Genomic DNA, 17,756 nt, shown 5'->3' on the forward strand with positions numbered 1-17,756 from the left:
CCATATTCAAAAAACAAAGGGAAACAACGCATTTTAACGCCAAATTTTAATTTTTTCTGTTTTTTTTTCTAATAAAGAAAAATAACGAATTTTTCGGTGTACTTTTCTTGCATTTTGTAAAATTCCTTTTTTAAAAATACTCATCGGTTCATAGAAAATAACGCATTTTTGATGTAATTTCCTATTTTGTTTTGATAAAACCTCTCAAACTAATTGGGTCTACAAAAGCGAGGGCGGAGATAACGTAGTCTTAGGTATAATTTTCAAAATTTCCACTTTGTACAAATGGCTGTGACTGATGTCACGATTCGCGACATCTCATTGGTCCGTTGCTCGATAACGTCCGATGTAACTCGATCAAAAACCGACGCTCAAAGTCGATCAATTTGAAATTCGTTAGCTTTGCAAAAATTTCAACATTTGACGTTTTTAATTGCGCTAATGATAAAATAGGAGTGTTTCAACGAAAAAAATAGCACATTATAAATATTTATTTAAAAAAAAATAATAACACAAATATTGAATTAATTGCCCTTAAAAATAAAGAAAGTAGGTCATTCGATTATTATGACATCATCATCCGGTGGTGGTTTCTTCTCTGCTTTTTTTGTTAAACTCAAGGATAGTGGTAGATTGGGTGGTAGATTAACTTGACTTGAATGTTTAGTAACTTTAGGTGGCAGTTCTTTGCGTTGCTGTAAACTGAGGGGTTCCTTATAGGGTTGGGTAACCGGAATCTTGAAAGACAAAAATGTTGTCAAAACACTACACCACAAACACCCACTATTAAAAAACTGATGATAAATGAAAGTGATAGCTCATGCAGTAACTGGCACAAGAAAAAAATTAAACAAAATGCATGTAGTACCACGTGAATCAACTTTAAGACATGCTAAGTGACCGCACAGGCGACTTGATTCAGGTGGTATAACTATTGTCGGACTGTCTGTGGACGTCTGAAAAGTCAAACTAGGGCGGACCGCAGCCTAAACAACTCCCATAAGAGAAATACTTCGCCTAGTACTACGTTTTCAAACGAGAAAAGCAGACAACTGATTAACAAACTTAAATCAAACTACACCAGCGATGCAGAAACGAAACAAATCATAATCCTCCTTTAACATACAATACAGCGTAATGTGGACTTACTGCACTACAACGCCGGTTTCCAAATGTTGGCTTGTTCTGTTGGGTTTGTCGTGTTCTAGGAGTTAAACATGTAATGAAAATTTGAAAAATGACAACACACATTAAAACGCAAAAACTAGAAGCACAACTCGTGATCGTGAAACATGATGAACTCATCTAGTCACAAAAACGATACTTTACCTGACTTATGGAAATCCCCGAATCCAGCGGAAACTTATAACTGGGCTTAGTGACCGACAGTGACGGAATACTCGGAATGTTCAGACTTTTCTTCATGGCAGCGCCCCCCATTGGCGCACTTATAATCTCCGCTTCGATGTGTCGACCCAACTGCTTCGTCGAGTGCTGTTTTTGCTTATCGGCCAATTTCTCCTGCAGGGTTTTCCCCGGACTCTGATTCGGAGGCGTCAAGAACGACGACGTCGTTATCAGCGGTATAGAACTCTGCAATACCGGCGTTATCGAAATATTTGGCCGCTCCTTCATGAGAATGTTTGCTGCCTTATCCATGACTTTGTGATGAGGTAAATTCGAATGTGCTTTTGCCAACATAGGTTCCTGGAAAACCGACATCACAAACCGGGAACAAGTGACCACCAACTCACTTTAAAAATCTGCGAACTGGGCGTAGTTTTCGTCACAGCGCTCGACTTACTCAATTTGGCCACGTCCGAATAATTTGTACTTCCGATGTACGTATTTTTGAAAGCACTCGGTGTATAAATCGATTTTGTTTTACAAGTCACCGGGACCTGACTCATCGAAGTGACCGAATGTGTAATCGCTGCTTTCTTGTTCCCTAAATTGATTGGTTGTGGCTGATTCGTTGGCATACCAACGTTGTAAAGACTGGACGGTGCCGTTGGTTTAACTTTCGTAATCGTAGCAGGCTGTGCCGCTGATGTTACAGTATGTGGCAATTGTTTTTTGCTGTAGCCACTAGTTTTTGGCGAAATTTCCAAACCACCGTACGATTTAAGCGAATCAAGGTTTAATCCAGTTGGCGGAACCGCAGTCTCACCCTTCTTCTTGCTATAACCGCTTTTGACATCTGCCATTTGTGAGGGCAAGAACTGACTCGAGCTCATTTGTTTTAACAAATTCGTGTTAGGCATGCCACCCATGAACTGGTTACTGAACTGATTTTGAAGCAAAGCGTTCGCAAACTGGTTCTGAGTCTGAGTCAAGTATTGGCTCAGTTGAGTCAATTGACTGAGACTCAGACTCTGGCTGTATTGTTTAATGAGCTCTTCTTGGTAGTGTTTGAGATAATTGTAAGTGGCATTCTGCCAGGAGAAGGGGTTCGTGGCCACGTTCGGGCTCCGGCCTCGGGGCACTCGGGCTTGTCCGGGGACCTTCGGCAAAGGCGGACGGCCACGAGGTCTCCCGACTCCAGGTCGCTTCAGAGGCGGCTGGGTTGTGGGGTTTATTGTTGAAGGGGTTGGCAGAACCGGGGGCTGAAAGTTAAATACAATTAATTTATGATCAGGAAGGCATGTGGCTATGTTGTTCGTCAGTGTTGCCAACTTAATTTCAAAGTCATAGGCGACTCGAATACGCCGTGCTTTGCAATTTGCAAAGCAATTTTTTACGTTAAATACGATCTAACTTTTTACTGAATTAAATTAAAAATTACCTTATTTAGGGCTAGAAACTCACTTATTTTGCAAAATTTCGTTCTAATTTCCCATTTAGGTCGAAAGTATTGTCATTTTAACCTATTTCTATAAATTTAGCTCGTATTGCAAACCTTTTCTTAAAAAAAATTAAAAGCCACGAAGGTAATTAATTCAAAACGATTATTTTTGCCTTTTTTACAATCCTTTTTTCGAGAAAATATTGCTCAAACATCTAAAAATTATTAGAGTTTAAATATGTGAGCAAAAATTTGTTTAATTTATTCAATTAATTTGTGTAATTTGATTTCAGTAGGTTTTTCACCCAAAAACATAAATTATTATAATAAGCCGGAAAATTATTTAATAATAATGAATACTAATAAATGAGAGCAGAAAATGATTTAATTTGATCTGTTTGCAATTTTGTTCAAGTATGTAGATTACAAACGAAGCAAGAAAATTACGTTAAAAGATCTTTTTCGAACATTTTGACGCGTTTTTTTATTAAATTTGTATAATTTCGCCAGAATAAGTTTGAAAATAAAATTACTTTAGCTTTTTTCGTTAGATTTATCTTGTTTTTAAGCGCGACATTAGTTATTTTGATAAATTTCAAAAAATACCATATTTTATCGAAATTGGGCTTTCTTTGGTCCAAATACGGTTAAATCGGCTTTATATGTTTAAAAGAAAAAGAGTATTGTGTGTACTTAAATATCGCATCGTTTTGTGTAAAAAAATAAAAACTCAAATAAAGGAAATTTTGGGGAAATTTTGGCAAATTTTTTACATATTTTTGCACAAAACATCATTTTAGGTACCACTGTTTTTAGAATGAGAGTAGTAAAAAATAATACAATGCGATTTTCTAAAATTTTGAAATTTTGATCTAGTTATCCACGACAGTTACGTTAACCCAATGTCCATTACGGAAAACAGATTCCAACATATTTTTTTGTTCTTCAGTGAACATATTAATAGATTAAGCGATGCTGAAGTTATTTACATCTTACTGCTGAGATAACTGTCATGGATAACTAGATCAAAATGGTATTATTAAAAAAATAATATAATAACTAGCAAACGTCTCTTATTTTTAAACTAAAAAAACCTCACATTTGGCAGTCCCGGGACTCGCTGCAGGGCGGCTTGTTGGCTTTGCATTTGGCGTTTTTGTTTTTCCACCAAACGGTTCTGTTGGCAGAACTTCGTCGCTAAATCCAACACGTTCGCATTATCCGGCATCTGGAAACTCTAAAATTGCCCTCAGTTGGTAACACTGACAATTCACCTTATCCTTCTTCATTTTCTTGTAAACCTCGGTCAGCATTGAACTAAACGTTCCCTCTTTGCTAGTTTCGTGCTTCTGTACCCTTTGATACGACCGGAAAATATCTTGTAACAATCGCTGAACGGCGGCATCGGTCATATTAGGGACGTTCTGTATCTGAGACCTCAAACACTGAATACACATGGCCATGGCTTGATCCGCAAATTGTATTCTCTCGGAATCTTTAATGTAAATTCTGGAAAAGGGGAATTACACCAGAAATTGACAAAAAAACGCTTTACTTGTCCGGATCTGGAGTTTTCCGGAATTGCATCGACAAGTCCAGGAGCAATTTATTATCGTTAGTTGCTCGTAAAATCTGCAAAAGCAGTGTTATGCAACGACTCATATGGGCCGATAATGATCCAGGACGATCGATTTCACTCGAGGGAATTCGCCAAATGCCCTAGAAATTTAGCAAAAAATAAAAAATCGCTATCTGGGGCGTAAAAAACAAACATTGAAAAAATTGTGGTTTTTGCGGTCCGAAAATAACCCGTTTATTACAACTCCGCCTTTACATGTGTATTCACCCAAAAGCAATTGTTTGCACTTGTTGAGATCTTTTTTTGTTTTGTAGTTGTAGAACAAGTGGGCCAGTCTGTACAAAGCCTTGTAATTCTGAGGTAGGCGAATTATGCATTGTTCCAAACCTGGAAAGTCCGTTTGAATTGGCTTTAAATTGCAAAATAAAAACTTACCAATTATGCAACGGTCAACCAAAGCCAGAATTTCGCTACTAGACATGTTTCCATTTGTCGTTTCCGATGATGACGATGTTGATGATGAACTACTGTCGTCATCACTGTCAGAGTCGGAACTGCTAGAACTACTAGTTGAGCTACTCGGGGAACTACTCGACTCATCCACTGATGTCTAAAATACCAATTACCTTATTCCCCTTACTTACTACAGGTAGTTGTATTTAAAAACGGTAAGCACAAGAAAAACAAAAAAAGGTAGTAATAAAGCGATCAGTAATAAATTCGATTTTGATCAGTGAAAAATAATAAATGATCAGTATTTAATTCATTTTTGCACAGTAAAAAATTTAAATGACAAGTAAACCACGCACAGTATTTTATTAAAATTTGCCCAGTAAAAAAACTCGTATATCGACAGTATCTAATTTCAATTTGCACAGTTTAAATAATAAACGCTCAGTAGCTAGCTTGCAGGCTGGCATTTATTATTATTTTACTGTGCATTTATTATTTTACTGTGCATCTATCATTTTTACTGTGCATTTATTATTTTTACTGTGCAATCATTATTTGTACTGTGCATTTATTATTTTTACTGTGCAATTACTATTTTTACTGTGCATTTATTATTTTTATTGTGCATTTACTATTTTTACTGTGCATTTATTATTTTACTGTGCATTTATTATTTTTACTGATCAAAAATACTTGTCGTTTAAATAAAATACGGTGCATTTAATTTATACCGAAAAAAAAAATTACGGCCAGATAGAGACATTAAATTATCAGTAGTGAGAGATAAAGGTTATGCAAAAATTTTATCAAAAACTGGATTAAAAAATCAAACTTTTATCAGTTTAGACATTTTTCCAAACAATTTGAAATTGCCTCAAAAAATGTGAGATTTGATTGGCTGCTAACGAGATGGTCGCTTGTGACTGGATTTTTTGAGGGTAATTTCAAATTGTTGCTTCATCCATTTTTTAAATTACCCTAATATCAGTCTCAGTTTCGCTCCCGCTTTTAATTTTCGCCTCAACTTTTTCCTTGCTTTCTTCGACTTTCACCTCGATTACATTTTTGCTAGTAATACTGGTGTCAGAATCGGGTTCCTGTTCTTCGGTTGTCTTCATAGTTTCTTCCATCATTTTGTCGAGAAATTCCTGAACGTTGTCTCCGACTGGTTTTGTCGCCACTTCTTCCACGACGGGATTCTTGGGCTGTTCATCGTCAGAATCCGAAATCATAATAACATCACTCGCTTCTGTTTCTTTCTCGTTGTCCACTTTTTTAGCTGACACTACCTTTACACTTTGATCGACTTTCGTCAACATGTCGTCTAGACAATTTTTAACATCTTTCAGCACTTCTTCGTTCGTGATTTTTTCGGAATCGGTTGGTTTGGGGGTAGGATTTTGGTTGGGGATAACGTTCTGTTTGACTAAATTTTTTTTCGGGAAATATGACTTTTCCAAATGTTCTTTAAAAAGATTCCCGATGGAATTCGGAATGTCTTTGCCTTCGTGCAATTCTAAATATTTCAAAATTGAGGCATTTATGCGGTAGTGCAGCTCGAGGGCCTCAACTGCTAAATGTTGGGGGTTGTGATAGTTGATTTTGTCTGGGTACAGCGCCTTATTTTCATGCAATAGTTTGCTCGCCTTCAATTAGTAATAAAATTATTATCTGCCCGAACATTGGGGAAAAACTCACAGTGGCATAATACTTCAAATACTCGTTCGGTTCTTGCTGTTTTTTCTCGGCAACTTTCCCCAAAATGTAATATTGCAACCAACGTTCGTCCGCTTCAGCTTCATCGGGTTGGTACAACTGGATCGCTTTCTCGAAACTACGACCCGAACTTTCCAAGTAACTATTTTTCTGGTTCTCCAAGTACTCGAATCTAAACCAATCCCGAGATTATAAAAAATTATAATCCGTCAAGATGTTTCTGCATAAGGGACACTTCCTAATGTCTTTTCAAGACGAACAAATTGTTTTTAATTACGTCAAAAGTTCACAGAGCCAGATATTCATAAAGTTTTGGCTTTTTTGCCACGAAGTTTGTAAAAATGTAGTGAAATTTTTTGTTTTTTTGAGCTTGTAAAAATTTTATTTTTTCGAACGTTTAAGCACTCATCAGTGTTTGACGAACTGCAAATTAAATTAAAAATTAAATGAATGCTCCGTGAAATAAATTAAATAAATGCTTTTGAGCGTTTGACCACTTTTTTGGAACCAGAATCCTAATTATCTATTGTAATTTCGTCATTAAAAAGCCAAAAAAGGCATTTAGTGCGTTTTTGAGTCAGAAATGTATTTATTACAGAAAATACCTCAAAAATAATCCAAAAATTACTAAATAAAGTCTAAAATGGTGCCAATTTCAACCGTTTAATCACGTTTTTAAATTAAATCAAACTCAATTCTTTTGCGAAATTTCGACAAACCAAACGAAAAAAAAATTAAATTACGTCAGCACTCTTGTGCTTGTTTCTTTCTTGCTATTATCCGAACATTGTGAACTAGAAACCCAATTATTTCACAAAAAATAAACCGAAATATCATCGAATTATTTTATTTTAAAAATAGTTTCTGTAGTAGTTTTTAACTTTTTCGGGGTGAGCCAAAAACTCACAATTCTTCACAAAATCTTGGTGAAATTTGATAATTTTTGTCTTTTTCGAGAGTTTTTTCTACGTTTTTCATCCAAAATGATATAGTTCTTCCGCGAAATTTTGTTAAAAGTACACAAAAAATCACTATTATTGCCGTTTTTAAGCTAAAAACACAATTATTTCGACAAAAATAAGCCAGGAAATCGTCAATTAAATTTAAAATTGAGTTTTATGGGCCTTTTCTAGCGTGTTTGAACTAAAACTGGCAGAAAAATAATCAAATAAAATATTTGTGACTTATTTTGAAGCAGTTATTCAGCAAAATTTCTCATATATAAACCTAAAACATCATTAAATTATGTCAAAAATGAGTCCACTAATGGGCTTTCTAGTGCCTGATGATTTATTATTTTATTTATTACTTGTTATCATTATTTATTTTAGGCAGAAACGCGATTCTGCACAAATTTTCGTCAAAAATAAGTTGACATATTACCAAAAACTAGTCAAAAAATTGTAATTTTTGTTTTTTTCAAACAAGTAAACTGTAATTTTAAGCTAAAAACTCACAATTTTTGGTAAGATTTTGATAAAGCCGGACCCAAATTAACGGAAGCGTGTCGAAAATCATAATTTCTGTCTATTTCAAGAACGTTTTTCATCTAATGAAGCAATTATTTCACAAAGTTTTATCAAAAATAAGTTGAAAAATAAATAAATAATATTAAAAACTGTAATTGTAATTTTTTTTTTAAGTTTTTGCACATACTTGAGCTAAACTAGGCGGAAAAATAATTAAATCACTAAAGCTGATCGAAAAAAGGTGGATTTTTTTCTTCAAGCAAATAAGCTCATTTTTTGAATAAAAAAACACTAAATGACATTTTTATCCTCGATTTCAGTCACAAATGCAATTAATGTGCGAAATATCCTGAAAAAAGAAACCGCAAAATCATCAAATTAGTTCGAAAATGGTGTAATTTTTGCATTTTTCGAGTACTTAAGCACTTTAACTTAACGAGGTATTGTTAGAAGATGGAAATTAATAAGAATTAAACACTTTTCGATTTGATGTGTTATTTTGGAAACAAGGTTGAATTAGGTAATAAAGTTGGATAATGATGTTAGTAGGAAACAATATTCGCAAAGTCTACAACTAATTATTACTTAGATTATGCATTTTTTGGTGATATGACACATTAAGAGATGTTATGTATGTGTTGATAGCCGGTATTGTTGATGTTAATTGTTTTGAGCAATTTTATCAATAAAAGTGTTTCGGTGAAAAGTGTCCTTGATTCGTTTCTAACAGTAAACACTTGATTTTTACGCGAAATTTTGTTAAATTGCTCCGAAAAATGATAATTGAGTCAAATATTGTATATTTTTTTCTTTTTCTGGAAATTTCGTGCCAATAAATAAGCCAAAAAATTATGAAATTATGTGGCGCTTTTCTTTTTTAAGTGTTTTTTGCGAGATTTTGTCAAGAAATTGTCCAAACACATCGTGAACGGATTATATTACGTCCCTCAAGCAGAAAAACGATTACTTACCGTTCCATACTCAAAGTATCCGACTCAGACTTCATAACCCTCGAACAGAACGAATGCACCATATACTCAAACGACCCAAACTCAATCCACAACATAATATGGTCTTTCTCCAAATCCAGCGCTTTCCTAAAACTAACTTGCGCACACTTGGCCTTATCCAAAAACTCCATCTCGCTTTTCAATTTTTTGCAATAGTTGAGCCTATTCTCCAACTGACTCAAATAACTCAGACCGATGCAAGCCCACGAATCGAGACGGCTCGGATTTATGCAGAGATCCATCATGAAATACTTCAAACACCGATTAAACTCCCGCTGTTTGAAGTAATAATCGCCAATCAAGTAATAAATCGCGCGCACTTTATTCGAAAAATCGACCGTTTCGGGCAATTCCGTCGTCTTGCCTTGGATAAACTCGGTCAGTTTGGGCAGCAGCGGCTGCGGGTCCATGGCCGGGGGCACCAGAGCGATGATTCGCTGAAGAAGTTGCTCCAAATCGGACGAGATCGAGGCGTTTCGGTACGAGTTGAACTCGGGGAGGCAGTCAGGGCCGTAGAAGTCGTACAGTTGGAAGGCCCGCTCCCAGGTGAGAGGCAGCGGGTCGACGTTGTGATCCGCCAGATGGCGCGACACCTAAAACAGGCTCACCCTCAAGTCCACACCAATCAAATCGCTTACTTTGTTTTTCTTGCTGGGGTGCTGGTAGAGGCAGAACAGGGCCTGCTCGATGTGAATGTCGATTTTGTCGCGCAGGGGCTCGAAAATGGGGGTGTCCAAGCGGTCCAGGATCGTGTCCAGGATGAAGTGGAGGAGTTCACCGTTTCCGGTCAAACACCACCCTTTTGGACCTATTTTATTTCAAATAAAATTCAAAAACTCTTAACTCTATAATTAGAAAAATCAATAAGCAAAAAGGTTTCTTAAAGTTTTTTTAAAAATAACTGGCTGTATTTAAATAACCAAGAGCATAAAACAAACAAGCAAATTACAGGTAGATAGAGCACTAAATTCTCAACAGTAAGAGATAAAGGTGATGTAAAAAATATCGAACGTTGTATTAGCAAAATTTCAAACTTTTGCCAATTTATTTTTCGCTTATTTTTCAAAAAATGTGTAAGAGAGAAACTTGTAACTTGTTCTATTTCCTTAAAAAAAATCTGGTGATCAATTACGTTGAAACTGATTTAAAGCATTCCCCTAGTAGAACTGGGCAAGATAATCGATTATCACAAATCGCGATTAATGGATTAATTAATCGATTAATCAAATAATCGATTGTCGTTATTACTTTTATCTTATAAATCTTATCTTATAAATGCCTTAAATTTGTATGAAAACGCTGTTTATCATAATTATTTAAACGAGCGAGTAAGATAATAAAGTTTTTATTATTTAGTTTATCAGCCATACAAAAACGTCTACGCTATTTATAATTAGAACAATCGCAAGTTTAAAGTCAATCAGTTATGATTTAAATCTAATTTTGTTCGTTAAAAAAAATCGGAAAATATAGTATATTAAAGTATAAGTGCATATTGAGGTCTTCAAAACAAACGCGATTTTTCGAGCACGACCGCGTAGTCGGAGTGCTCGAAATAAAGCAAGTGTTTTTAAGACCAGTTATCCACGAATACTTTACGTAACTATTACTATTATTATTATTATTTATTATTATTATTATTTCACACACCTTGAAATCATAAATACTGATATCAATATTACAAAAATTAGGAATACTGTAATGTGATCAGTATACCTTTCATTGTCATGAAATTGATTGTCATTATAATAAAACAATTATTGATATTTATACTTCACGTTTCTTAGGTTATTGATGTTGCCATGGACACTTTAAAAAACGCGCGTTAAATAAGCAAAATAAATAACCAAAATTAATTTTAAGCTTAAAATAATGTTAATTGCGACGTAATTCGGCATATTTTAACAAAATTTGGCAAAATAAGTAAGTTTTTCGTTCAAAAACAAGATAAATCCAACAAAAAATGCCAAATTAATGCCACCTTCGACGTTCATTTGTAATATTTTGAAATGCTATTGCAATTTGACATGAAATTAGTATGTTTTTGGCGAAAAAAAACCTTAAAATCGACAAAAAGAATGTAGATTTTGACTTAAATGTTACCTAAACCAAAAAAAAAATATTCAAACCAGAAATAAAATTATGGGTCGTTTGAGAAAAAATTTACGAAAAATGGCAAGTTAAATGTGCTTAAGCATATAAAAAAACACTAATGAATTTAAACTAATTAACTTCGCGATTTTACGCTTTTTTATAAAAATTTTGCAAAAATGACTAAATACAGGGCGAGTGGGTTATTCCTGAAATTTAATTTTGCCTTATTTTACTTGTTGAATATTTATATATTTTTTTATAAAGTATTTAATTTCATATCGCATAAAAATAAAAAAGTAATGCTATTAGATCCTCAATTAGATAGCCAAAAACAAATTTTATCCTCTAATAAAACCAAATGCGATTTGCATGTTAAGTTTTATGGTAAAAAAATGAAAATCACTGAGTTTTTGAAATCCGTAAAACTCGGTTACAAATATTTAACTTAGAAGCAATATCCAATTATACAGAATTCATTTTGTTCACAATTTAAAAAAAAAATAGTTTCAAATGTTTTCATTCGCACGCAATTTAAGATTTCCCCGTACAGATCAAACTTAAAATGATCAGTTTTTTTTAAATAAAAATTTATAAGTTTATAAGTGACATTTTCATTTAAAAAAAAAAACGACTTTACATACCTAGAAATTCATGCGCTGAGAAGAGAATGCTTACAGAGGGTGGCAATTCCTCATTTTGCGCATCAGACGATTCAGTGAAATTTTCATTTTTGTCGGTTTTGACATGCGGAACGCGTTTACTCGCCTGTTGCCTGTGCTCCTCCCTTACGAGAATAAAATGCAACAAAATCCACGGTGTAATGCACCCCAGTGGAATTTTAGTCGCATTTTCCGTATTCAATTGCTTACAAACAATTTTAGCCAAAGTTTCGACAAGACGCGCCCTTTTCTCCTCACTCAGAGCGTCAACTGTGACAAATTCGTTACAAAACTTCCTCAAAAATGCCTAAAACGTACCGACTCCCACCGTTTCCATTTTGATAATTTCCTGGAAAAAGGCTAAACATTTTTCGACAATTTTTTCCCACTTGTCAGCGTCTCTCGTGGGTTTGAGGAAGTGGGTTAAGGCCTCGTACAGACACTCCTCGGTCCAGACAAAACACTCAGTCAGGTCTGTGAACCACAGGGAGTGCATTAGCATGGCCAACTGCGCCGGTCGGCCCATTTTGCCACAAGTCGGGTGATTCCCCGAGCTGTTAAATGTGAGTTTTAGAATTTCGGCCACTTCGCGGTATTTTTCACTGTTGTATAAAGTCTCGATGCAATTTAATGACGTTATCCTGTGAGAACAAAATAGTAAAAAATTCGTTATTAATTAACAAGACGCACATGTCTAAATGTTTTAGAATTTTGGACGTGACTTCGTTGCTTATTAACCCACATTTGAAGCAATTAGGTAAACATAAGAAATATTTCTCGTCGCGTTTTTTCTCCTCTTCTAACATAATTTCATGAATCTGCAATTTTTTTAATTAACATCAATTAATTAAATAATAATAACTCGCCAATTCGAGGGCTCTAATCGCCAAGTCGTTGCTCCCTTCCTTTCTAAATATGTGGGCTCGTAACCAATAAACACGCAAAAAAACCGACGGAAACTCCTCCTGCCAGTCTTCCTCCCAACCACTGATGATTTGTAAAAACGCTAAAGAAGTTACATGAATCGTCCGAGTCTCAGATCTTAAAGTAAATATTTTTTTAATAGGTGATAAACTTTCAAATTAGAAACACCTTACTTCGGAGAGCTAAAATTAATTAATTCGCCGTAAAGCAACGTAGCTAACGCATCATCCCTCAATTCTATGAAGGTCGATTCACCCGAAAAAGCCTGAGGATGATCGAAATGTTCTCGAAACATGTTGTACGCTTCAATGTACATTTGGACCAACTCTTTGGGCCACTTGACGTGCCACAATTTAGATAAAGAAATGACGAAGTCTTTGATCAAAACAAGAGCATCACAGTAGTCACGTGGTTGGTTCCACAGGTTTGAGATATCGTCCGTTTCGCGATCAGTCCCGAAATAATCCTCGCTGTGTTGATACATTAGTTTAAAATTTTTACAAATTTAAAATTGCCGCCAAAAACTGTGATCTTTGATTGGTGACTAACGGAACGTTTGGCCGTGATTGGCCAATTTTTGGCGGCACTTTCAAATTGTGCAACTTACAAACTGACGGATTTCGGCGAATGTATAGGTGATAGAATATTGACGTGCTGATTTTCGACATACATGTTGTAAATATCGATGGTATTCATGGAATCCTCAAACTGGTTGTATTTCTCATCGCCGATTTTATTTTTTCTGTAACAACTTGATTATTCCGATTTAAAACAAAATCAAACGGTTTACAGTAAATTTTTCGGAATGATTCGGTTTAGAGCATCCTCTACCGTAAAATCTTTGTCAGACTTTCCCTTTTTGGCATACTTTCGCTTACTGTGCCAGCCCCAAATTTGCAAATCTGATAGCAAGTCTCGTTTTCTCTTATTACTTTTGTTTAAAGAGCGGTTTTTGTCTGTTTTGCTGTCGTTGTTTTCGTCTTGATCGTCCCCGTCTTGCTCCATTGCTTGTTCCTTGATTATTTTATAATTAACAAAAATAAAATAAAATAATATACTCACCTCATCATTGTCTGTTTGTATTGGCGTATTTTCTTGTTCATTATTGTTTTCGCTGTTTTGTGACTGTCTCCGTTCAATAACACTTTCCGCCTCCATTTTCTCTTTCTCCTTTTCTTCCTCAACTTCTGGTTCCACCACTTTTTCTGGCACATTTTCCTCAACTATTTTCTCAGTGGGTACTTCAAACTTAGGGAGCTCCTCCATCTCCACATCTTTGTTATTTTGACTCATACATTTGTTAATATCAACCATTGTAAAATGGCTCTACAGTGTTTAAAAATTATTAAATTAATTCCAAACTCAATGTTTAGATATACCATGTTGTTATCAGTAAGATACTGGTGGAGTTCAATGACTACTTTACCAAAAGACACCCAAGTGAAATCATCAAGGGCTTTAGGCAACGGAATTGTTTGTAAGGGCTTGGGCCCTAGAGATTTTTCCACTTCTGTGATTTGATCACACAGAATTTGCTCTTTGGCCAAGATTATTTTCTCATCCTCTTCATCAACGTTTACATCAAGAGGAGGCTCCCAAATACTAATCATTATTAATTGGGATTACAAAACAAAAAATTGAACTTACTGGTCAGGATTATATTTTTGGTAGTAGGCTAGGGTTGCCGGATTATCTTTATAAATCTGTTTCCTCAAAACCAACCCTTTGGGGTAATCAGGGTCCAAGCAAAGAGCTTTACCTATGTACACCAGACATTCTACAGTGTCCTTCATTGCGTACAGAACGGAAATAAGTTGATCTAAACAGGGCCAGTGCGACTCACTGCACTCAAGACCTTTGGAGAAGGCGTAAGCCGCCTGGCGAAAGCGATTCTGTTTAATCGCCAATTTGCCGATTTTGTGCCAAAGTGTAACGTCTGTAGCGTCCAACTCAGAGGCCTACAAAGGCAGTTTTTTACAAAAATCGACAAAGAAGACACGAGTACGTTTAAATAGTGGTCAAGTGCATTGTCAGGGTTCCCTTTCTTGAGATAAATGTTCCCTATATTGACATAACAGGAGTATTTTAGAGTCGACATTGACGAGGGCAGACCCCCGTGATTTTCAAGTTGCGGGATATTTTCATTGATTAGATTTAGAAGAATTTCTTCAGCTTCTGAATAGTCCTCAGTAGACTGCAAACGTAACGCTTTATTGTACAGCTCTAGGGCTATTTCCTCTTGAGCCTCTCTTCTAATCACCGGGACGTCTTCGTCCGAAGACGACTCCCGGTTTAAAGCACGTATTTTCAACATGTTTGCACCATTAAATACACAGGATCACTTTATACGCGTAAGAAATACACCAATCTATAATTTTAATTATTTAAAAATTGTTTATTTGGTAAAGCCTCTAACCTAACTTTTTTTTAGTCTAACTCCTAGAATAACACTTTTATAGAAGCGGAACATAATGGTTGGCAATGAATTCCTAGCTGAAGCCATCTAGCCGCATCATCACGTACTAAAAATGGCGCGAATTTAAAATAATTCCGATTACTTTATATTTTTTTAATTTTTGCTCACGTCAAAATGATGCCAATACCTTATCAAATACAATTATTATGAAAATTTCTTAATTGTATTTGAAAAGGTGGATGCACAGACAGCACAGATGGAAGAATTTTACCCAACATGACACGATCACATTTAATGTTAAAGATATTTATTAAATCCATTAAGTTTACGAAACTAATAGTCGTCACCGAATCGATGATAAAGACATACTTGCAATCAGCCAAACTGGCACCGGTCTGGCACCTTATGTTTGCAACTTCTGTCTATGGGAGTCTCCTCGCAGTGTGACTCACTTGCGGTTCGATCTCAAAAAACTCACTTTTGGGAAAAACGCACCTATCTACGTAAACCTTCTGGAGCTCATTACTACGTTATATTTTTGGAGATCATGTTGTTCCTAACCGATAGTAGGCAATAGTCTAACCTAAAGATGACACTTTGATCCACTATAATTATAAAAATTAACGTGATATTATAAAAAATAAACTCAAATTAAAATCAACAAAAATGGCGATTCAAGTAAAAAGTGAGTGAAAATAAAAATTATTTTTCTAATGTTATTTTCAATTCGCACAAGAAAATTCATAGTGTACGGTCATCAGGGCACTCAGAGGAATCGTTTGGTGTAAGTTTCAGCTTGAAAATCCAGAAGTAGTTAAAGTAAAAAATTACCAAGTTATACTTTATGTTTTATTACGTGGTAAAGTTAACAACACACGTTAACATACCCTTTATAAACGTCTAAACACCCTTTTTCATGAAAAGGTTGACACGAGAAGTGCATTTTTCAATAAATCTCACTGAAATTTATGTCGTTGACTCAAGGTAGATTTGTCTGTCCTTAAACATGTTCAATAATAATTAATAGCGCTCTAGAAGAGCAGGAAAGCACACAAAAAACATTAAAGTTAAAATTTAACACTTCAGAAGAGAGCATAATACACCCTAACCCTACTTTCTGAACTTTTGTCCTTATCTGGCAATAGCACATAATAAAGGTAGAGATTTCGACCCTAAATATCCTATGATAACGCTCTGAAAGGGCAGAGATGGAGACAAAATTCATAAAAGTGTAAATTTTGTCATTTTCGGGTGACAACATAACCCTACTTTTGGAACCTACCGAATTTTCAACAAAACGAAACAAACAAACAATGTGGCTATACGCATTGCGATACTACTAATTTTCGCACCAAAATTTCACATTGCCAGGTTTCTGTTTAAATAAAAACATGCATTTTTATTTTTCCATTGACTGCATGCGAAACTTTTATAATTTTAGACGTTTATAGGCAAATACATTTGTCATAATTAATTTTTTTAGATCAATGCTGTTCTATTTTAAATAATTCTGTGTATGAATGTTTCTAAATTTGACGAATTTTTCCAGTGAATATTTCTGGTAATGACCTGTTTTAAACTTAAGTGACGTCACATCCGTGACGTGTCCCGAGGTTAGGTGTGCGGCGCAGGCGGCGAGAGCGCTTCAGTCGACAGCGAGCAATGGCACGGGTCAGATCGTGAGCGGGAAGCAGGAGGCGAGGCGAGGCGAGGCGAAGCGAAGCGGGGTGAGTTGAGGCGGTTTATTTAAATTATTGTGTATTGTGCGGTTTCCTTCAATTTATTCAGTTTGTTACTTGCCGTTGTCGCGAACGGACGTGTGCTCAAGCAAATCTAAATTTTCCGGTTTAAATTTTCAATTCGGTGACTAGTGATCGCGTTTGAGTGACACATTTTAAATACAGTAAATAAAATTATAATCAAACACTCAAATAATTAATTGCCACGTAATAATTTTGTCTTTAATTTCAATGAATGAAAGTGGCTTGCTCAAAATTTAATGCAAATAAACATTTTTTTTGGTTTCATTTTTATTATTATTTTTTTCAATGCTACAAACGGTAGCCAACGTGGAAGCGATATGAAGGTAGGTGTATTTTATTGCTGTGTCGTATTTATTTATTTCACAAACCAATAATTTCATAAAACTTAATTGCAATTAAAATCTTTAAATGCGGTATTGAAAAGTGATATTTTGAGTGACACATTTTAAATACAGTAACTATAAATAAAATAAACCACTCAAATAATTTATTGCCACGAAATTTTGCCTTTAATTTTAATGAATGAAAGTGGCTTGCTCAAAATTTAATGCAAATAAACATTTTTTTTTATTTCATTTTTATTATTATTATTTTTTTTAATGCTACAAACGGTAGCCAACGTGGAAGCGATATGAAGGTAGGTGTATTTTATTGCTGTGTCGTATTTATTCATTTCACAAACCAATAATTTCATAAAACTTAAATGCAATTAAAATCTTTAAATTCGGTGTTAAATAGTGATATTTTGAGTGACACATTTTAAATACAGTAACTATAAATAAAATAAAAACTCAAATAATTTATTGCCACGTAACTTTGCCTTTAATTTCATTGAATGAAAGTGGCTTGCTCAAAATTTAATGCAAATAAACATTTTTTTTGGTTTCA

At 34.9% G+C, this 17,756-nt stretch overlaps 1 protein-coding gene across 3 annotated transcripts; it reads right to left on the reverse strand.

Annotated features, from left to right (window-relative positions):
* Positions 1 to 476: 476 nt before the first annotated feature.
* LOC658714 (calcineurin-binding protein cabin-1) lies at positions 477 to 15,688 on the reverse strand. 3 transcript variants are annotated; one of them, XM_064355512.1, is made up of 25 exons: positions 15,106 to 15,688; positions 14,695 to 15,057; positions 14,337 to 14,647; positions 14,069 to 14,291; positions 13,752 to 14,015; positions 13,480 to 13,703; positions 13,297 to 13,431; positions 12,863 to 13,159; positions 12,632 to 12,806; positions 12,456 to 12,583; positions 12,084 to 12,406; positions 11,748 to 12,035; positions 9,651 to 9,820; positions 8,974 to 9,605; positions 6,516 to 6,705; positions 5,795 to 6,463; positions 4,800 to 4,974; positions 4,558 to 4,751; positions 4,341 to 4,504; positions 4,060 to 4,294; positions 3,885 to 4,013; positions 1,755 to 2,606; positions 1,330 to 1,707; positions 1,150 to 1,204; positions 597 to 737 (listed from the first exon to the last, which is right to left on the reverse strand). In XM_064355512.1, exons 2-24 carry the CDS (start codon positions 15,001 to 15,003, stop codon positions 1,154 to 1,156), a joined length of 6,516 nt encoding a protein of 2,171 aa, XP_064211582.1. In that variant the 5' UTR covers positions 15,004 to 15,057; positions 15,106 to 15,688; the 3' UTR covers positions 597 to 737; positions 1,150 to 1,153. The 3 variants fall into 3 exon arrangements, with proteins under 3 accessions (XP_970170.2, XP_015833514.2, XP_064211582.1); XM_965077.4 differs by lacking the exon at positions 1,150 to 1,204 and having other exon boundaries at positions 477 to 737; positions 15,111 to 15,688; XM_015978028.2 differs by lacking the exon at positions 1,150 to 1,204 and having other exon boundaries at positions 477 to 737.
* Between the last annotated feature and the right edge of the window lie 2,068 nt (positions 15,689 to 17,756).

This window comes from Tribolium castaneum, chromosome 1, assembly GCF_031307605.1.
Source record: "Tribolium castaneum strain GA2 chromosome 1, icTriCast1.1, whole genome shotgun sequence".
In the NCBI taxonomy this organism is placed as follows: domain Eukaryota; kingdom Metazoa; phylum Arthropoda; class Insecta; order Coleoptera; family Tenebrionidae; genus Tribolium; species Tribolium castaneum.

Excerpts from the sequence above, each read along its gene's own strand:
- LOC658714 (XM_965077.4), bottom strand. The coding sequence starts at position 15,003 with ATGTTGAAAATACGTGCTTTAAACCGGGAGTCGTCTTCGGACGAAGAC. Across the intron at positions 13,704-13,751 it reads TACAAACAGACAATGATGAG|GAACAAGCAATGGAGCAAGA; the intron begins GTGAGTATATTA and ends AAAATAATCAAG. Across the intron at positions 13,160-13,296 it reads TCGCCGAAATCCGTCAGTTT|CGAGGATTATTTCGGGACTG; the intron begins GTAAGTTGCACA and ends GTATCAACACAG.